This window comes from Quercus suber, unplaced genomic scaffold (genome assembly GCF_002906115.3).
Source record: "Quercus suber isolate HL8 unplaced genomic scaffold, Cork oak 2.0 scaffold_4, whole genome shotgun sequence".
In the NCBI taxonomy this organism is placed as follows: domain Eukaryota; kingdom Viridiplantae; phylum Streptophyta; class Magnoliopsida; order Fagales; family Fagaceae; genus Quercus; species Quercus suber.
The window spans coordinates 927,412-950,544 of record NW_027069470.1 but is presented as its reverse complement, the minus strand read 5'-3'; the positions used below and the strand labels follow the sequence as shown (position 1 = coordinate 950,544).

The 23,133-nt window shown below is 33.0% G+C and overlaps 1 protein-coding gene across 1 annotated transcript; it reads right to left on the bottom strand.

The window, feature by feature from the left end:
- Positions 1-17,847: 17,847 nt before the first annotated feature.
- On the bottom strand, positions 17,848-20,753 carry LOC112031486 (protein C2-DOMAIN ABA-RELATED 4). Its single transcript, XM_024064180.2, has 3 exons — positions 20,404-20,753; positions 18,929-19,024; positions 17,848-18,374 (listed from the first exon to the last, which is right to left on the bottom strand). Exons 1-3 carry the CDS (start codon positions 20,512-20,514, stop codon positions 18,084-18,086), a joined length of 498 nt encoding a protein of 165 aa, XP_023919948.1. The 5' UTR covers positions 20,515-20,753; the 3' UTR covers positions 17,848-18,083.
- Between the last annotated feature and the right edge of the window lie 2,380 nt (positions 20,754-23,133).

Here is a 23,133-nt window from a genome sequence, read left to right as displayed (position 1 = left end):
CCCCTCTCTTCTCCTCTCTTGAGTTCTAGTGAAGTTGAGTAGTCTTATCATATCTTGGTCTTCTTGAAACTCAAGGTATTGAGTGAGACTCACTCTCCCTCTCCTAGCTATTCTTTTCCTCCACTCTTAGGATCTCTCTCAAAAGTCTCCTCCTCCACCATATGGATCTTGCATGAAAGTATAATCATTTTCTCTAATTGTTTTTTGTGTTGCCATGATGAGAGTTTAAGATTAAAGTATGATAGTAATCATTCAAATTCCCTTGAATATGTTTGAATATTCTTAATTGTTCTTACATGTTCTTTACATGTTTTTGGTTATTCATCACATGTTCATGCATAACACTAGTTTCGATCTTAAATTCACATCAAAAACATGAAAAATATGTTTGTTTAATAACTCTTTTAAATTCTTGAATCTAGGATATCACCATCCACACGCATTTACTAAAATTTATTTTTAATCCAAATACAATGTTTAATAAATTGAATTGGGGTTTATCGCATGCACACACATTAAATTCAACATGCAAATTGATTGATAACATATTGGATGATGTGATATGAATGTTGGCCACCATAGTCTAGAAGACCGATTTTACCAGGTAAGGTGGGTGCCTAACACCTTTCCACCTTGTAATATAGCCTCCAAACCTAGATCAAGGGTTAGTAGGTCAAATGCTTATCCATGTAATTTTTTATTTTTAGATTGTAACTAGGGAACAAAACCATGTACTTTATCTTAGATTGTATCTAGGACCAAAGTCATGTAATTTTCCTATGATCAATGTAAATTTCAAATTAATAAAATGAGGAATTTTTCAATTATGGTTTTCTTATTTTTTTTCAATAATTAAATAAGTGACGACTCTATTGTAAAACCCTAAATCTAAGGGGAGAAAATATAACTAGCCGAACCACCATTTCGAGAGGCAATAACACGACTCCACCCATTCACGTGGGTTTGGCCCAACATTCCTAAAAAAACAGGCCAGGGGTGTGGTCTCTCACAACTATATAACATGAAAAACCCTCCATGAAGAAGGGATCGAAAAACTTGGAATAGAAACACTATAACAGTTAAAATTATATCTGTAACCTTTTTCAATCAATATATACTGAAACAAGCCTCCTCGGATTGGTCCAATGATAAATTTACTTAAAGAACTTCTGTCCATCTTTGTTTGATTATTTTTAGAATCTGTTATAGCCGTTGTCCAACTCATTAAGGCCTAGTTCTCTAATCCACTCTCTACAAATTTATTGTTTTGGGCTCAATGGGCCAAGATCCCTTCATATTTTGGGCTCGGGCTCCAAAACGTGTCCTTACAATAATTATATACAATTTTTTTTACAATTGAGGTAAAAATTTTATTATATGAGATATGTTATGTCAAGATTTTTGACTATATAATTTGGATATTAGATAATTTAGACTAATGATGTGTTTAGTATTTGATATTTTCTAAATTTTATTTCATACGATATAATTTTTATTTATTTATTGGTTATAATTTACATTATTTTCATATTTTTATAATTATAAAATATATTAATTAATTAATTAATGTATGATTCAACTAATGAATCATTGGTTAAACCAATAGACCAATGAATTAGTTCTTTTGTCGGGTCAACCTCATATTCGAGTTTGATAACTATGGATGGGAGTACAACATACCAAAAAACTCAACAAAGATCAATTTAGATTGTAAAATTTCAGGAAAATTACGTGTGTATATATATATATGTGTGTGTAATTTCTAAACTTTTTAGCCAGATTATATATATAAATTAGGAAAGGATAAGTCGTGGTAAATTCCTTTATCTCACGTTGAATTCTCTTTAAAATTTGGCTGTTTTTTTGGAGGGTTCCGGACACTTCGGCTTTCACTTTCTTCCATACTTGTCAAAAAGGGACCTTTGATAGGTTAATTTTCTCGAAAAAAAAAATGATTAGGACATTTTGCTTGTGCTAGTATCTTGATATCCGACCGATACACTAAATATATATATATATATATATATATATAAAAGTGACCTTTGATAGGTTAATTTTCTCGAAAAAAAAAATGATTAGGACATTTTGCTTGTGCTAGTATCTTGATATCCGACCGATACACTAAATATATATATATATATATATATATATAAAAGTGAGAGATAACCATCGGTAGATTTTTTGAAATTTAAATGTGTTTCAACGGTGCAAAAAGGCTAAAAATATGTGATTTACAATTTTGAACATATGTAAGTTTGTTCTTATTTTGGTTCAATGGAACAATAATTTTAGTGGTCCGCTAATGAGTAAAGTGCTGTATACAACACATCATTGCCAACGAGAATTAAAAGGTTTTGGACTTTTGGTGCAACTACTAGACTGTTTCTCAAAATAAAAATCTTCATCGCAATAATTGGACCGTACGTAAACAGTCTAGTAGTTGCACCAAATGTCCAAAACCTTTTAATTCTCATTGGCAATGATCTGTTATTTACAGCACTTCAGTCTTTAGCGGACCACTAAAATTATTGTTCCATTGAACCAAAATAATATGAACTAGTCTACAACTACTTTCTTCTTCTTCTTGAGGTTTGAATGCTAGAGTTAATTGGTTTTTTTCCTAGCCTCTTCCCTATAAGGATATTTCAGACATTGTGTTTATATGTGAGTTTTAATGGTTGTAGTGTCATTCAACTTGCTATCACAAGCATAGGTTGTGCTACAGTAGTTACAAGCTACCCTAGGTTTTTTCCCCCCTTTAATAACAGTGAAATGACCCCAAACAAAAGATCTTTTTTTACCAGTATTACCTACTTTTGGTGGAAGTGGGGGTTTGCCTTTGACTTCATGCACATTGGTTGCCCCTTGACCCTCTTCATTGTCTTGACCCTCTGGGATTTCTCCTGTGTCATTCATCTACAATATAAAATAAAACAACAAGAAACACAATAAGTCAGCAACTATAAAAAGTAAAAAAAATAAAAATAAAAATTTAACACCAAAATGAGTCTAGTCTACAATAAAATAAATATGGTAACAATAACAAGCAAAAAAAAAAAAATGACTCTTCACTCTACTCTAGTATACAGTAACACAACAAGTAAAAAAAAAAAAAGGAATGACAAGGACTCTAGTATATAGGAACAAGCCAACAATAAACACGTCAATAAGATAATAATAAACACATCAACATCAAAGCAATAATAAACAAGTACTCCAACATCACAGTCAACGAGTACAAGCAAGCAGCTAACTTTAATAAAGAAACCAACCAGTACAAGCAACCAAGCACATGGGTTATTGATTTTTTTTTAAACCCTAACTTTATTTGCATATAAAACTTGAAAAAATAAACATCTTGATCTTATGTTGTTACTACAAAACAGAGATTTAGTATTTTAAAAACCCTAACTTTATTCATTCAGTATTAAACAAAACCCAAAACACAAAACAAAGAGAGGGTTATTGAGATTTTCAAAAGAGAGTCACCGTAATATGAGAAGCTGATGATCAAGCTGGCATGGGGAGGGCAGCGTGTGGAGCCGGCAGCAGAGGCAGATTCGACGTGAGAGGCATTGTGGAGCGGAGGTTGTCTGAATGTGAAAGTGGAAAGTGTGAAAGTGAAAAGTGTAAGGCATGTAGGGTAGGGTTTTATAACTTTTGTTTCTATAGTTGTTAGGACATATGTATTTCACATGTTAGGAACATATGTCACTATTTTATGTAATTAGCTAATCTTTTGACAAAACGCATTTTACTTGTATTTGGTTAGATTTAGGATGTGTTTAATACTTCAAGAAACTTTGTTTCAAAATCAAGTGTTGAAGCCATGCAAGTCTCTCCAAGTTTCAAGCCAAGAAAGTGCCTGTCATTAAAGCTCGACAGCTAGCCATCTGTCGAGGTTTAAAGAGCTGATTAGCCCCGTGGCTTAACAGCAACTCGACAGCTAGGCATTTGTTGAGGTTTAAGAAAAACAAATTTTCAGTTCTGTTTTAACTCTAATCCATGGTTATGTGTTTGGGCTTTCTTTTCTCACAACCCTAGACATATAAAAGGATTATTTTAAAGGCCGTCAAAGGTGACACAAGTTGCACAAGTGTTGAGCAAAGTTTGTTCAAACAAATTGTGACCGGAGATAGAGTTTTGCCCTAGTTCATCATTCTTGTGAAGAAGTTGCTATGTTTGTGCATTATAGGATTTTGTAACCAAGCATCTTCTGGATCTTCGTCAATTGGATGAACTAAAGAACTTTACAACCAACAATATTCTCTAATTGGTGATTGAAGTCGTGTATTGGGATTTGCACGATTGGTTAGTCACATACTGGGAGCCATGCATCAAAAGGAGAAATTGTCACTACAAAACTAGTCCAATTAGGTATTAGGGTAAAGGTTCAACTGTAAGTTGGTATAAGGTACTGGGATTCCTTTACTTGTAATCGCTTGTTGTGATAATAGTGGAATTTCGAGAGTGGTGACCTTAAAATCACCCGGTGGGGTTTTTGCCGTGTTGGTTTTCCCCATTCGCAAACAAATCACCGTGTCAATTTATTTTTCGCTACATACTTAGTTTAATTGGTGATTTGTTTGTGCTACTACGCATTTGCATGTTAATATGATTAATTAATTAAACTTGGCTAATTAATCAATTAATTCATTACAAGGGGTCAACTCATTTTTGGCCTATCAATAGTCTAATTAGTTTTAGTTTAATTATTTTAAATAGATATTTACTTAGTTTAATTATAGTTAGTTAATCTAATGGATTTTAAAATGCCATGTTTAAAAAGATAAAATGAAAAGCTATTAAGCTTAGCTAGGGCTGAATTTGATGACTAATCTGATCATATAAACAAAAAAAAAAAGGCCCAGAAGTTTTAAAATAAAATGATGGAAAGTATATATAAACCAACGGAGGCCCAAAGCAAAGAATATATAATAACAAAGGCCCAAAGCTCAAATATTTACTAAATTTATATTATATATTTAATATTAAATATAATATAATAATATATTTTGGTTCGGTTCAGTCGGTTCGGTGCATGAAAATCTACCATCGAAAATCGAACCGAAATTTTTAGTTTTTAATATAATAAAACCAAAACCGAACCGAAATTTTGCAACGGTTTGGTCAGTTTAAAACAGTTTGTTTGATTTGTCGGTTTTTTGCACACCCCTAAACCCTTCAAAGGTTAAGTCAATGATAGAAGAACCTCCAAGAACTCAAAAATGCAAGAGCTAGGGAGAATTCGCATACCTTAAAAAGGTTAGAGTTTGCTGTTTATATAGTAGCAAAGAGCTAACTCGAATCCCTTAATACAAGGGAAACTTCCTTATGGAGAGAAGGATCCCAACATCTTGGGGATCTTCTTCCCATATAGGGAAGATCTGATTGTGCGGTAGGATTTTTGGTCGTGGTGTGCAAATTATTTCCATGTATGGACATATGAGTAGGCTCCACGTGAATTCCTTATGAAACCTTAAGGCACTAGATCATCAGAAAGGGGTTTGGATCAACATCGAACCTAACCCGATGATCCATGGGATCGATGACTCCGTAAGGATCAGTTACAAGCACAAGGCCGACGATCAAGCAAGGATTGTTCGGTACCTTATGTCAATTAGTGGCTAAGTACATTTATTCAAACTTCAAAGCACACAAAATTGATGCACAGTAAAAGGTCCTAGCCGTAGGTTTGGAGAATCGTGAAAATTGAAAACTGAAAAGTAATGGTATATGTACAAACTACAATGTGTGAATTTGCAAGGAACAATGTTTTTTGTGTGTATTTTTTAGGTTTTCTCTTGTTTAAATTATTATATTATCACACATTTAAACAATAAAAGAGTCAATAAAGCAAAACTATTAATGTACTTTTACACAATTCACAAGCTCGGTCAAGTTAATAAAACCCAGCCAAGTCACACGTGTTGCTTAAAACCCACCAGGTTGCACTGGTTTTGACTAGGTCATGTTCTGTTCCAATCCAATTGATCACCTAGCCCAATCTATGCGCTAGGTCACTAGGTCATCGGTTTGAGCAGCTGGGCCGGGCCGAGCCGAGTTTAATAACACTTGGATACTTGGATGTTTTGAATTATATATTTTAAACTTAAAATCAATGTCTCATGAGATCTCATGACTCTTTGAGTTCTTTTAGCTTTTTTTTTTTTTTTTTTCCTCTCTTCTTTTTATCTTAAGTTCTTTTAGTTAAATTTTTTAAGTCATTTTTTAGTTATATTAATTTATTATATTTTAGATATAATTTGTTAAAATATTTTAAATAGTAAGAGAATATGTATGCAATAAATTATAACAAATATCATTTTTATCTTGAATTAAGATATATTTGAACTTCTATAAATATTGATTTAGTCAATAATACGTAATTTTACACATTTAAAATTTATTTTTGTATTAAATAATTATTAAATTAATTATGACGTAATTATGGTTCGACCTCAATTCAACCTAGGACCGACCTTAAAAATATTGAACCTCTTTTTGCTTCGGTTCTTTGAAAGGTCTGGATTTCAAAACCATGGTCTAACGATGATATTAAAATATTATTCATATGCCATTTGCGTTGCCTGTGTCCTTAATTTAAAATTTTAAAAAACCAAAAAACAAAATTTAATCTCCCGATTTGAAACCTCACTCTCCCAATCTCCACTGGCATCATCCCTCCTCCATTCTTGCATGTGCAACTGCTTTTTGATTTATATGAACTCATATATATTGGAGATTATTTGGCATGTGATGCAAGTTTTGGCTTATTTGAGTTTTTAGCATCTTTTTGGTATTATTCATAGGTCTTATTGTACTTTTTAATACCATTTATAAATTTCATTGTACTATTCAGCTACCTTTTAGTTTTTTTTTTTTTTTTTAACAGCACTTTCAATAAAAAGTTTTCAGTTTCAGCTAAATTATTCCCAAATGGATCCTATATCAAGCCCAACGCTTGCGTTTATTTCTTGAAAGGTTTATTTTTTTAATAATAATATTTCAACAGCCACTTGCCCAAGTAACTAAGTTTTGTCAAAACCCACTAAATAATAAGTTAGGTTTGTACTTTTGCAAACAAGCACCAGATTGGTTTTCCATGCTAGTAATTTAAGAGATTACTCGATTCGTCCAAGCTAATAGATCTTGACTTACAACTGTTACGTTTGCAGAGGAGGAAGCAGATGTAGGCCATGACCAAGGGAGGATGAAGAGGAGGAAGTAGATGCAGGCCATGGCCAAGTGAGGATGAGGGCAACATTGACATACAAGATTGGGACAGTAAGGTTTCAGATATGGAGAGAAGCGTTTTTTTTTTTTTCTTTTTCTTTTATGGTCCATTTGGATTGAGGGGGAGGGAGGGGGTAGAGTAGAGTAGATTTAGCCCAAAATTAGCTTATTTTTATCCAACTCTACTCTATTATCCTCCACTCCCCCTCCTTCCCCACTCCATCCAAGCAAGCCCTTAATTTAAAACACGGTTGTCCACATGGCAACTCAAGTGGCATATAAATACTATTTTAATATCACCATTAGATACATTAGCATTTTTCATCCACCATTTAATGGTAGAGACTATTTTTGACCCAATATAAAAAGGTTAGATGCTAAACTAATACATTAGATACCAAATTGACACATAGCATAAACGTTGGAGACCAAACTTATAATTTACCCTATTTTATTTTTGAAGACCAAATAGCTACCATATTCTATGTTTTACTGTCAAATTTTTCTAAATTTGATAGTTTTTGACAACTAGTTGATTGATGGAGACTATATGTTTTTGATCAATCGAGCACTTAAGTAAATCAATCAAACAACGCAGATCAAATTGTAATTTCAAGCCCAACCCACTATCCAAGCATCTAGGGTTTCATACCACTTAAGCTAGACTATAATAGAGACCTAATAGGACAAAATTATAAAGAGTAAAGAGCTACTTGTTTTGTATCTTGGTTTTTTGTATCCAAAACTCTCACAAAATTTCTACCGGTAAAATTCTTTGAAGAAACTGAAAATCGAATGTTGTTGAAGTTTATGTTGCATCCATTTTACATAGTTGCTAGAATCAAAATCTTCAAGTGGGTACTTGGAGTTGTGGACTAGAGGTTTGCATTCAACAAAGTTTACTAACAGTAAGTTAGTGGACTCAAAAGCTACATTAGGTAACTTTACGAAGTTTTACTAGGAATAGGGTTATTCAATATTTTAAAACTTCAAATCAGTAAGTGGATTTGTTCTACCTTTGGATTGATAGGTTAAATCTCTCTATGATTTCTACTATGGAATTTCTACTCGATTGGTTTTCCCTTGGTTACCATATTGATGTGTTATGTATTTTTCATTGCACTTTCTATCTTGCTCAATATTGGTGATTGATTAATTAACCAATGTTGTTTAATTAATCTAATTAACAACTTAGCCTTAAAACTAGTTAATAATTACTACTATAACAAGGGCCGAAAACCAAACAAGTGATATCATAGCAAGTATTCTCTGATTGAATTAATGTCTTGAGTGTGATCATTGACTCCTACTTACATAGATAATCTTAAGTGTCTTGTTGCTCATGACTTTGAAAATTTAAATAAAGAAGGCTAATGATTATGTTGATTTTATTGATTATGTTATTGTATCTGAAACTCTCCCTAAGGAATTATCTAAATTTATGAAAATTGCTAAAAAAAAAATTCTAGGAAGATTTAAAAGGGGTAAAAGTTGAAAGAGAGGCATTGATTATAAGATTGGATGAATCAAATAATTTGTGTGTTTCAATCTAGGACTAGATATCAAGTAACCCAAGTCACAAGTCTAGAAAAAATTTATTGGTAAGCTTTTGAAAAATTTAAGCTCGTCAATTTTTGAAAGAAAATTTTAAAATTGGTCTCCCTCTCAAAATAATTCCCCCCCCCCCCCCCCCGAAGACACTCTATTTTTTCATGACTTTCACCTACAAAGCAAAAAACTTGTGTTTTGTGGGTGAGAAAAGATTTTCTGAAGTGAATGTTGTTTACATTGTCTCTAGTTTAATTCTTTCAATTATTTGAGGACATTTTTATTTTCAATTTTTGGTTTGTTTTTATTTGAATTTATTATATTATAAAATAATAATAAAAATAAATAAAACATTTAAAATTTTCAAAAAGATAAATATATATATATATAATGTCTTTTGTTTTCTTTTTATCTTTTAGTCTTGAGATGTATTGCATGAATTTTAGCATATTTTTTTCTTGACTTAGAATATGCTTGACATTATGAAAAAACTTGAAAAGTGTGTATAGTATAACTAAGTGCATGACTCTTCGAAGATAAATGCAAATTATGGTGTCAATATATAAAATTCATGTATGCAATGTATTTTTTTGTTTTAGCACATGCACACTTGTTTATTCATTATTAAAATACCTTGTAGCTTAAGTTCACAAAATAATTATTCATCGAAAACCTTAAGTTTTTTAGTCAAGCACTAATAGAAGTCTAGAAAAATTTTGTATTTTTCATACTTGATGAAAAAATAGTGAAAAATGCCACTTATTTAGTTTGAAGTTACTATGATGTGTTATTCATAAAGAGGGTTGCCTATTTCAATAGTGTGAAAGCTGCCACTAATGATTGTGTAAATAATTATTGGAGAAATAAGGTGACAAAAGAAAAAGTTTTTTTTTTTTTTTGGAGAGATATGGTAGAGAAAAAAAATGCAAATGCTAACAAACCTCTATGAAAGGAGAAGGTTAGAGAATTCCTCTTTGGTTTTGGAATCCCACAATGACTAGAATAATAATAAGGAGGTGCAACAATTATGTTCAAAGTGGCAGTCTCACATTGGAAAAAAGAATAAATAAAGAGTGACACCCTTTATAAAAGGAGTGGTAGAGTAGCTTTGTTGTGTGTGAGAGTTAGGAGTAAAGCTTTGCTTGTATGAGAGAGGTAAAGACTAGCTTTCCTAGTGTGTTAGTGTGAAAACACCTTTTGGTGTTATTGGGTTATGGGTAATTTACGTTTGAGATTTTTTTGGTGAGTTTTTGTGATTGTAATTTCTATTAATAATAGTGAATTTTGGTTGGTATTGCCCATGGAGGTAGGCTCGGAGTTAGCCTAACCATGTTAATTTTTGTGTGCTATGATGCTCGCTATTTTATTATTTTTCATGTATTTTCACACCAAAAAAAAAAATTGTATTAAAGCTAGCTATTAGCTCAAGCTCTTGGTGATTGCAAGTACAAAGTTTGAGGTGGAGATCTTTGTTGGGAAAAATAATTTTGGTCTTGGCAAAGCACTATCAAAGACATCTTGGTGTAGCAAGGATTGAGTAAGGCGTTGCTTGGAATGTCAAAGATGGCTGCTACTATGTCTGATGGTGACTAGGAAGAGTTTGATATGAAAGCAGTGAGTACTATTCGTTTTAGGAACAAAATTGCCAAATGCCCTTTTCGGGAAAATTATATAGTATTTTGGCCCATTTTCCAAACTAATTAGGGAAATGTCCCTTTTTTATAACTCACTTTGAGATAAATCGAGTTTAAAAAAAAAAAAAAATTTGGAGCCCTATAGTGGCGTTTTAAAGAGTCTATAATGACGTTTTAAGAACCTATAGTGACGTTTTGTAACTCGACCTCCATCAACTTGAGTTATAGGCAATTTTTTTTTATTATTAATTTTTTTTACCTATAACTCGAGTTCATGGAGGTCGAGTTACAAAACGCTACTATAAGTCCTTAAAACGTCACTATAGGCTCCTTAAAACGCTATTATAGGGCCTAACTCGATTTATCTCAAATCAAGTTTCAAAAGAGAGGCATTTCCCTAATTAGTTTGGAAAAGATGATAAAACGCTACATAATTTGAGCGAAAAGGGCATTTGCCCATTTTCTCCTCGTTTTAGTCCTTCCCCTGCCGTAAAGTTTAGTATGTTAAATGAGACTCTCCTCAAGAGTTATGGAAAAAGTTAGAGAGAGTATATATGTCAAAGTCATTGACAAATCAATTGTGCTTGAAGAAAGAGTTTTATTGATTGTGCTTGAAGCTACCGACATAAGTGATCATCTGAATGTTTTTAGTAGATTGACTACTCAATTATTAATATTAAGTATGGAGACTAAGATTGATGAGGAAGATCAAGCTCTATTGTTGTTAACCTCACTCCCTCCTTCATATGATACTCTAGTGACAACACTGTTAGTTGGTAATTAAGAGACATTAAAGTTAGAAGATGTTAAAAAAAATTTGTTGGAAACAGAGAAGGTCAAGAAGCCAACAAATAATTTTGAAGTTCTAGTATTAATGGTGAATTTTGATTCAAGCCATGGTAGGAGCTGGTCACATGGGAAGAATGATAAGGAAAAGTGAGGGAGAAGTTAAGATCAAACTCTAGACCAAGGAAGGACATTAATGACTTAGTGTTATTATTTCCATGAGAGAGGCTATTATCAGTATCAATCAAGAAGTTGAAAGATGATTTAGAAAACTTCAAGAAAAGTCCTGATAGTCAAAAGCCTATGGCTGCAACTGTTTCTACAACATATGGTGATGACGAAGATTGTGATGATCTTCTTATGGTTAGCAAAGGTGTGGATTCTATTGAAAACTAATGGTTTTTTTTATTCTGTGTGTTACTTTTATATGTGTTGCAATAGAGATTGGTTTGACATCTACAGGACTTGGGATGAAGGGTTTGTTATGTTGGCTAATAATTTGGAATTCAATGTTGTGGGAATAGGGGGTCAAAATGGCCAAATATCACATATTTTTGAAATTTTCAGCAAAATAGCACTATTTACAAACTATGTAGTAGAATGCCACCCTTTTTCCACATAGAACTCAATTTCAATGATATCGAGTTCCATGTGTAAAAAATGCCATGTGGAACTCAATTTTTATAAAATTGAGCTCTATGTAATTTACTCATGGAACTTAATATATGTGAAATCGAGTTCCAAAATGGTGGTATTCTCCTACATCATTTGCAAACAGTGCTATTTTGCTAAAAATTTCAGCCATACATGGTATTTGGTCATTTTGGCCTGGAATAGGTACAATAAAAGTTATGATGCTTGATGGAACTATGAAGACTTTGGTTAAGGTGAGACATGTACCTGAGCTTAGAAGAAATTTGATTTCATTATATATGTCAACTAGACTCTTTGGGTTATGGATATTTTGCAAGAGGAGGAATTATGAAAGTTACTAAAGGTGATTTGGTGGTGATAAAAGGAGAGAAAACTTTCAAGAATTTGTACAAGTTGATTAGTGAGACTATCAGAGGTAGAATGCCTGGTGGAGAAAAAGGCAAAGAGGTGCCTTTGGTTAGGACACCACAAAGGAAAGATAATCATAGATATAAGAAGGTAAGATTTGTGGAGAATGTGATTAACGTGGTTGTGAAGCCAAGTACAAGAATGGTTGTGGAGACAAGTGTAAGCGAGAAGTTCAAGCATTGCTTGAACTCAATTAAAAATATGCCCTGTTAAGAACAAGATGAGCACCCTTACCCACAAAGGGGGTGCAAAGGGAATACCCAAATGGGTCTAGTAAAGACAAACCATATGCTAAGGTGGAGTTTTTTTGAGTCCAACCCATGATAGGAGAAGGTTAGAGAATTCCTCATTTGTTTTGTGGAGATAGATATAAGAAAGGTAAGATATGTGGAGAATGTGATTGACATGTTTGTGATGCTGAGTACGAGAATGGTTGTGGAGACAAATGCAAGTGAGAGGTTCAAACTCAATTAATAGTATGGCTTGTTGAGAACGAGGTGAGCACCCTTACCCACAAAGTGGGTGCAAAGGGAGTACCTAAAGGGTATTAGTGAAAACAAACCATAGACTGAGGTGGAGATTTGTTGAGTCCAATCCATGATAGAAAAAGGTTATAGAATTCCTCATTTGTTTTGGAATCTCACATCAGCTAGAAGAATAAAGAAGTGCACTAATTATGTTAAAATTGGTAGTCCCACATTGAAAAGAGAATTGGTAAGGAGATGTGGAGTCCAACCCATGATAGAAGAAGGTTATAGAATCCCTCATTTGTTTTGGAATCTCACATCAGCTAGAAGAATAAGGAAGTGCACTAATTATGTTGAAAGTGGTAGTCCCCCATTGAAAAGAGAATTGGTAAGGAGATATGGAGTCCCTTATAAAAAGGAGTGGTAGAGTAGTTTTGTTGTTTGTGAGAGTTAGGAACAAAATTTTGTATTGTGTGGGTAAAGACTAGCTTTGCCTAGTGAGTTAGTGTGAGAGCACCTTTGGGTGTATTGGGTTAGTTTATGTTTAAGAGTTTGTGTGATTGCAATTCCTATTAATAATAGTGAATTTTGTTTGGTGTTATCTGAGGAGGTAGGCTTGGAGATAGCCTTACAACATTAATTTTTGTGTGTTATGGTGCTTTCTATTTAATTTTTGTGTGTTATGGTGCTTTCTATTTTATTATTTTGCATGCATTTTTTCAATAGGATACAAGTTCAAACATCTTTGATTGACTTGAAAACCTTTAAATTTTGATCATGTTTATCTTCATAACTTTTTCTCTACTTTTAAGGTTGATTTGAGTTCACAAGACATCTTTCTTTCTTTTTTCTTTTTTCTTTTTTTTGTAAACAGTAATACTTATTAGAATACACACGAAGGTTAAACCCTTTTGTAGTTGTATTCTAATTGTGTAATGTATTATAAATCCGGTTTAAAACACTAATATTACTATTTTCGTATGTGTTCTAATGAGTTCACAAGACATCTTGACACATGAAAACACCTTGCATGTTGAATTTTTTATACCATTGATGCTATATTGTATAGTCTTAAATGATTATGTTTGGAAGTGTCTGCATACATAGTGTCAATTTTGCATATAATAAATGAGAGAATATTAGTGTTTCATATGAACCCTTATTATTTTAATTTTGGAATGTGTCTCTATATATTTCCTCATCTCCAGAATTTTCCCTAAACTGTTTTTCCCAAAAGGTTTTTTTTTTTTTTTTCATTCCTATAATGTTTTTTTTTAGAGGGAGGAGGGACGGGAGGAGAGAAATTTATTTTTAACATGTGCTCTTCATATAAGGAGTTGTCTTTGTTTGCTAGAGTTTCATGTTTTTTCTGCACTCTTTGTCAAATCATGACAAAAATTGGGAGAAATTTGGGATACCTTGCTTAAATGTTTAAAATAGTTTTTGCTATTTTAATTCAGGGGGATTGTGATATATTTTTTCCAGGGTTACAAAATACATGTTAGGGGGAGATGACTTTTTTTTTTTTTGGTATATAGAGTTTTTGAGTATCTAACTTTGGGGGAAAGTTAGTTTGAGTTTTTGTTGCATAACTGCCATTTCAATAGCTTTTACATTTGTTTATGTACTATTTCATATCATTTTTTTCAAACTTACTTTTTATGCGTTAAAATGTGGACATTCTTATATCAACCAAATGAGTGAAATAGTAGACATAAATGAGTGTGAATAAATATTTTTCCTCCTATATATTTATCCGGATACTTTTGAAGAAATAAAAGGCTTTTGACGCTTTGTTTTTAGCTGATAGGTTCAGGCAAGGTCCTTCTCCCAAAAAAAAAAAAAAAAATCTAACCTACTATCCGAGTTGTGTTAATTGTTAAATGGTTGCATTAAGATTTCGGATCTATGTTTTACTAATTTGTTTTTTATCCGGCAAGTTTGGAATTTTTTTTCCGATCTCTTTTTCTGAAGATTAATATTTTTGTTTTTAGGAAGTTGAAAGGCCCCATTGATGGGTGTACAAAGTGAGATTGGGCTTCAGTAATGTATGGATCGTGAGGAAAGATAAAAGGGCCCAAATATGGCTGCTCATTTTCAACATTTTATACGTTTGGGTAGAAAAGAGAGAGAAAGAGTTGAGACTTACACTTATATATATATATATATATATATATACAAGATAGAATTTCTACTCTAGTTGTGAGAGAGAAAGAGTTGAGACTTACACTTATATATATATATATATATATATATATATACAAGATAGAATTTCTACTCTAGTTGGATCTAAATGTTATGTGTGTCGTGGGTTCTAGTTAACTCAACTGGTGAAGTCTCTGATAGTTGAATAAGAAATCTGAGATTCAATCCTCTCTTATACCAAAAACTGATTGGTGTCTTGATCTGATGATAAAGAGAAATCATCAAAAACGGACATAATAGGTTAAAACTCTTTCAAAAAATAAAAATAAAAAGTGTATATGTGTGTGAAGCTGGTGAGTTGAGACTTATTTGGAATTGAAGATGTTTTGAACTCCCTTATAGTTTCTTTGTTCAATTTCCTTAAATAAAGGGATTTTGTTTTTAATGACGGAAAAAAAAGATAAAGCACAAGCACCCCCACCATATAATAAATCCATACCCACTAAGAAATAAATTAAAAATGTGAAGCAATAACTTGAACTTAGATTCAATTAGAGCAACACTAGCTTCATTCAGCCTTCGAAAATTTGGACTTAGAGCCCGTATCACATACCAACACCTAACCACTAAGCCACCGCTCCGACCACCGACTCTGAGTAGTCAAATAAAGGGAACTTGGAATCAAATTCTTTTAACAATTTATCAAATTTATAATACAGATTGCCCACTTGAATTTACTAACTTAATCTTGGATTGCTGGGCCATTGAGCATGTTTGGATAGGTTGGCAAAAAGGGGAGCATCTCAGAACGAGAGAGAGATTCTATATGACACATGCCCCACCTTTTTTGTTACAATGTCTTTACTGGGATTCCATGGGTTGTCTCATCCAGTGTAGTGTCTGCAAGTATTTAGTTCATGTTTCTGTTACTGTTTTGTACTGTGTAGTTGTAGTTTACTTTTTCTTTATTCAGTCTTGTGTGCAAGCTGTTCTGTTTGTGTTGTAAAACTCTGTTAATGTGTTCCTGTGTTTATTTTCAATAATTCTCCCACTTTATGCAAAAAATATTTATAATAAATCTCACAACAAATTTTTTTCACTTATATATAAAAAATTTCATAACTTTTTCGTAAACGTATTTTTTCACAACTTTTTTCACAATTGTAATTTCTTTTTTTAACCATTCACATCACAAAGGGGTTATAACCTGCTCTTTGTGACTGCAATTCTTATACCATTTGTTTCACCCAAAAAAACCCCACCCCGCGCGCGCGCGCACTTAAAAAAAAAAAAAAAAAAAAGGGAGAGAGAGGAAAACATCTATGTAATGTTTGGCCATGATGGTATTTTATGGTAAAAGATAGCGAAGGCTTTTTCTTTATTTTGGGCAACTCGAAGTCTCAAACAATGCTAGGGAAACAAAAGCTTCTTCATGGAAGCATCCTCTGTCACCATCGCTGCCCAAACAACAATCAAGTCGCACTTCATGATTTTTCAGAACATGGTCCAAAGAGTCAAAAACATTGAATTTCTGTTTACCTCAGCCATCACAAGTCACATGATTACATAAAAAGATTTCTTTTCTTTTACGTTTTTAGTTGATTGCAAGAATCTAAGTACCAAACCACCTAATACTTTGAAGTAAAACATTCAAAATTTTCCAAGGGACATATCAAACCAACTAATGTCATGCAAATAAAAATGTAAAATTCCAAATTAGATATAAGAAAGCTTCATCGATTGTTTATGATTGACTTTGATTAGCAATGTAGGGAAAATGATGGGCTGTGATATGAATTAGAACTAAATGGGATGTGAGTTGCTTAGAAGTTAGAATTAATTGAGAGATAGCTAGCAACCACTGCAAATAATGCAAAATTCTCAAGAAAAGCTTTCAAAGACTTATTTTCACTCACAAACAAAATTAAACTACAAAGTGCTCACATTCTAGTACTTATACTAGTTATTTGGCATTGATAGCTGTCTAGATGATTAGCAAGTGTCTAAATCCTATTGGATGCTTAATCAATTATCTAACTAACTAGTTAGTTAGAAGAGGAGTAGGGTGGTTGTTGACTTAGCTACTGTTGCTACTGGTTTTGAGTCAAGGCTGCACATGTAAATAGCCTCTTGAAATGCCCTGCACCAAGACTCTCCCTCTTAAGAAGCACTTGACTTCAAGTGCTCTTGGCTGCAACAAGATTCATATGATGTTATAGACTAATACAGTTGCCTTGAATAATTAATTTAATTCTGTTGCAGCACACCAAATGCTGTTGCTACACCAATGTAGATGCATCTGCATCAGGATTCCCTTTCTTTGAAAGCAAACTTGTCCTCAAGTTTGTTTGACCCTGCAATTTTAAAGCTTTCTGGTTTAGAAACAATGAAAGGGCTGAATTATTAGAACAATCAATAGGTGGTCAGGCACCTTTGCAAAGAACACAAAGTTCTCAAGAAAAGCTCTCAAAGGATTATTTCATTCACATAGAAAAACTACTCTACAAAGCGCTTACATTTTAGTACTTATACTAGTTGTTTGATACTGGTAGCCTTCTATATGATTGACAAGTGTCTAAATCCTATTAGCCAATGCTTAATCAATCATGTAACTAGTTAGTTACAAGAGTGCTAGGGTGGCGGCTAACTTAGCTACTGTTGCTACTTGTTTTGTGTCTAGGCTGCACATGTAAACAACCTCTTGAAATGCCCTGCATCAATTAGATAGTTGGAACATTCATAAACTCAGGAAAATACCGAAAAAGTGCAAGGCTTGAGGTTAAGGCCCGTTTGGTAGAAGAATCGTCACCCTTGCTCAGGCACTTTCGTATATTCCACAAGTTGTTTGGCCTTAAAGGTTGAAATACTCATGAACATGAATTAAGTAGGTAACTAATAATTCTATGATTGCTCTTCAGTTAGGACATTTCACCACATGAATAGATTATAAAACAAGAAAAAAAGGAAAATTAGCAAATAACCACATCTTTATTGAAAAGAAAACAAACGATTGTGCCATTCTGTTTACTCAGATCCCATATGATTGATAATAATACATGGGAGGATTACACTACTAAATTTCACTCCTCTTTTAACAACTATGAACAAAGGAAACAAAGTGAACAGCCTCATTTGTTGCCAAATAAGGATGCTTCAATCCTGTATTTACAATAAGCGAGCCATTAAATTAATAGAGTAGATGGATCTACAAACCCCGGGAACCAGGAATGTCAATCCACTGTAACTGGAGTTCCACCTCACCACTCTCCACATTTCGCAGTCTAAGAACCATATTTTGAACAGCTTTGCCATCAGTCCAGATAATGCAGCTCTCTTCAGATAGACAGTTTTGCCTGTTTGGTTGTACTCTCGAAATTATTGTTCCATTAGGAAGGCCTTCCAAGCGCATCTTTAAGGCTTCAAGAAATGAACCAATCTCAAACTCAGCATCCCCCATTTTATCATCCAGAGAAAATGTGTCTTTGTCGTATACAAACTGCAATCATAAGGAATTCAGAAGATTGAATATCAATTGAATGTTAGCGTTTCCCTCATTGAAGTAACTAAGTACATAGGACTATGACATAATATCCCACTTGTACCATTTCCATAACATTATTAGTGAAATCTCTTATACATATATGATTTAAGCACAAATAGGTGATTTTCTGGTTGAATCTTAAAATTAACAAGTACCAAATTTCCATTCGGTAATTCAAATATTTAGTGAAGTTCCAGTATAGAATATCTACGTAGAGAATTAATAAAAAATAAAAAGTAAATTCGTTTAGGGTATCATGCTCTAGAGACAGTATTTCATTCCTGAGTAAAATTAACCTCATTTGTACTGCATTTTTTTTTTTCAGGTGCTTATTTAACAGTATGATTTAAATACCATTACATGCTGATATTGAACATGTTGTAGATTTCTTCTGTTGCATCATGGAATGAAAATTGCAACTACATTTCCTTTAACATAACATGTATATCATGATAATAGCAGGTTTACTATTTAATTGAGCTCAATGTCACAAGAACTATAACACTTACAATCTTTATTGGAAGACTGGGATCAGCTACAGAAAGAGTCAAATCTTCATTCCACTCTGGATTGATATTCTTCTTCACTACACGAGTCTTTAGCTTCTGCATCAGATATTACCATTTACAACAAATCAGTTTAAATAACTAGCATCAAAAGCCTAAACATTTGCCCCTTTTTTCACACACGAGGGCACTAGCACAAAATGTGCTAAATGCTAAATTTTTAGAAGCGCACTGTAGCATGTGCTATTTCAAATCTGTGAGAGTGATAAAAAATACAATGTATGTTTTCTAATATTTGCTTATTAATAAAACACATAGGGGAAGAAATTAAAATTTAATTTCATGAAAAAAAGAAAAAGAAAGAGAGATTCAAAACATTGGGTATGTTTCTCAGTATTCAACCATAAAAAAAGTATTTAGGTCAGGTGATTTTTTTTTTTTTTTTTTCCTTTGGGTGTGGGTAAGTGGAACCAAACAAAAAGTTTGATAGCCATGGTTTTGATTACTGTTGTCCAGATATAACCAGAACCAAACAGTGGTGTCGACTAGCAGTAACTAGGAGAGTGAGAGACACAAACATACAAAGCCTAATTTCAGATGCAAATGCTTCAAGGAGAAAAAGAATATAAATAAATAAATAAATATATATAAATATGATTTTTTTTTTTTGCGACCTATATAAATAGGATTTGATTCTCTCATTCTGCCTTCTTTTAATAGTAGTTACTTTTTATCATTGAACCAATACACAAATTAGTTGATTTTTTATACAAAGAGGACCTCATCCTTATCTAATTATTTCTCAGTTTTTTTTAAATAATATTTCGGCTTTTAAAAAAAAATAAATAAATACTCCAGTATTTTTTTTTTTTGATAAGAAATACTACAGTATTTATCAGTTGAGCAAAATGGTAGCACAATTTAAAAAAAAAATTTGAGAAACCATTTGAGAAAATTTCAAATCCAAATAGTAGAGAAAATCACCCTTCATTATAGGCGCGAATTCCGATAGGGGTACTATGCTGAGATTAAGAGCAAAATTGACAGTTTTGACTTTTACTTTTAAAACAGTTTTAACCGTGTTTGCTAACCCTTTGTCAGATCAAAATATTTTTAATTTAGACAGAAATTGAGCTTCAAATTTTTTATTGGTTTTACTTGTTGAGCTATTTAAAACCTATCTAGAACCACTTTAACCAAGGACATACTCAGACAAGTCTTGCAAGCTTTACATTAAATTTTCTTTGATCTAAAATGCTTTGAAGTTCAACACCAAAAACCATACTACTAAAATACAAAAATTAGATCAAGCCCTTTGCAATCAATCATAAAAGATTGCGGTTTTCACACAAAAACAAGAATGGAGCAAAACATATAATAAGTCCCAAGAGAAGACCATCAAAACCCAAAAACCCAGAAACAAAGAAATGCATACAGAGAAGCAAGAAAACGCCAAAATAGCTTAAATCTTTTTTTACCTGCTTGCCCATTTTGATAATAACATAAGGATCACTGCTTCTGACATCCCTGACTGCAAGGTTCACCCCTCTATGGACATGAATCCTAAGCAGACCCAAAAGGCTCTCCATCTCAGGGGAAAAAAATTCAAATTTTTGACAAAAAAAAACCAGTAGAACACAAAGGAAATGAAAGGACTTGTCGCCTTATGTTTATGGGTTTGAATATTGAATACCCAGAGTGGAGAACTAGTTGACAAAATAGTTAGACACTAACAAAGCGTAACCCAATTGTCCTAATATAACAAAAGAAAGAAAGACCAAGCACCAAGTCCTGTTCAACCATAATAAGAAAAACCAAGTCCTAGGTTTGGCAAGTTGCAATATTTTATATGGTTCATATATAGTGTAACAACCAGTGGGATCTAGACGTAATTTTGATTTGATGGGTAACCAGAAATACGCGCATAAAGTACTGTTACAGTTAAGTGGGGATGAGATGTTTTTTCAAACTTATTAAAAGTTTGATATATAAATTTAAATACATATTTTTAATTCTTAAATAATATTACATATATTTTTTAATTAAATAAATTTTTGTTAAAATTAAAAATTATTATTTAAATACACGTACCTATCAGGTCAAAGTTGTTTGTCCAGGCTTGATTTGAATATATTGAGAAGATTATGGGGTTGTGATAATATTTCATATATTATCCCAAATTTTTTTTTTTCATATTTGTCAAAGGTTATAAATTATAATTACAGTTTTGGGCCAGACCTGACCAGAGTTCCAAGGCGGCTGACAAGCCTGTTGCTTATTATTATATGGCGAAAAGTACATTTTAATCCCTACATTTTTAGACTATTCTCATTTTAGTCCCTAAATTTTATTTTTACTGTTTTTAGTCCCTATTCTGAAAAACACTTTCCGTTTTAGTCCTTGCCGTTACATCAGAAATGGAAAAAGCTGCATGGCAAACGGCAGAATAAATAATACCTAATTAATGTCCACGTGGCTTAAATTAATAATAAAAAATGCCACGTCAGCATTTAAATTAAAAAATTAATTTATTAATTTTAATTAAGTAAAAAAAATTAAAAACTAAAAATAATAGGAACTAAGATCTAAGTGTGTCTTAACAAGAACACAAACTCAGATCCAAGAAGAACACAAACCCAAAAAATTATAAAAAAAAAAAAAAAAAAAAAAAAAAAAAAAAACAAGAACACAATTCCAGATACAAGAAAGAAAGAAAAAAACACCCACATGCAAACACTTTCTTTCCTTCGCTCAAACTCACTCAAAAAAACAACTCCCAGATCTCAAATATAACAACACTAACAACGCCTCTCTCTCTCTCTCTCTCTCTCTCTCTCTCTCTCTCAAAAATGTCATCCCAACAACAGCAACAGAAGCCAAGAACCCAAATCCAATCCAAAAGCCACAAAGCAAAACACAAGATCTCCCTCCATATAAACCCACCTAGCAATGGTGGAGCTGAAGCAAAAAAAATCCTGGGTCGAAGGAGGAGGAGATAGCCAGGGCGGAAAGAGAAGAAGACGAAGAGGAGATAGCGTTTGGGTCGGCCTTTAGAGTGGTGATTGGGTGGCGTTTAGGTCAGCGTTTGGGTGGAGATGGGGTTGGAATTGAGGTTGTGTTTGGGTGGTTAAACGAAGTAGGGGTGTGCTCACCATGGGTCTGGGTTTGCCGCTGTGGGTCTGGGATTTGCTCGCCGTGGGTATGCTGCCATGGGTTTGGGTTTTTCTCGTTGTGGGTCTTTTTTTTTTTTTTTTTGGTGGTTGGTTTTGCTCACAGTCATGCTCTTCAGTGGTGGTGGTGTCGGTAATAGGTTGTGGTCGGGGTTTGTGTTCACAGTGGTTGCTGGGTATATGGTGTGGGTTGGATTCAAGTTCGATGGTCATGGTGTGGGTCACGATGGGTCAGAGTGTGGCTCATGGTTGTAGTCAAGGTGTGGGTCAGAGTGTGGTTCATGGTTGATTGTAGTACCGGTGCTAGGGGTTGGGTTTGAATCAATGGTGCTGGGGTTTCGACGGTGTTGTTAAATTTACACTAATGATTAGATTTGTGTACTTAGTTGTGGTGGTTGTTGTAGATCTTGCCTCTAGATCCGGATTTCGTTTCTTGTTTTTAGGATGTATTTCTGTAATTTGGCACTCTCAGATTCAAGTAATGGAATTTGCTTTTTTTTTTTTTTTTTTAATTTCTGGGTTTGTGTTCTTCTTGGATCTGAGTTTGTGTTCTTGTTAAGACACACTTAGATCTTAATTCCTATTATTTTTAGTTTTTAATTCTGTTTTTAATTTTTTTTATTTAGTTAAAATTAATAAATTATTTTTTTTAATTTAAATGCTGACGTGGCATTTTTTATTATTAATTTAAGCCACGTGGACATTAATTAGGTATTATTTATTCTACCGTTTGCCACGTCAGCTTTTTCCGTTTCTGATATAACGGCAAGAACTAAAATGGAAAGCGTTTTTCAGAATAGGGACTAAAATGAGAATAGCCTAAAAATGTAGGGACTAAAATATGTTTTTCGCCTTATTATATTTTTACCTTACACTTCTTTGACTTTGTCTTCTAGAGTTTATACTTTGGACTTTGGAGGCTTCTTACACTCCTCTTCCCCCCCCCCCTCTTTATTTCGTTTTTTGTTTTTTTTTTTTTCATTTAAATTTAAGCGAAATTTTCTTTTACCCTTGATTACACAGTGATTAAAAACAACG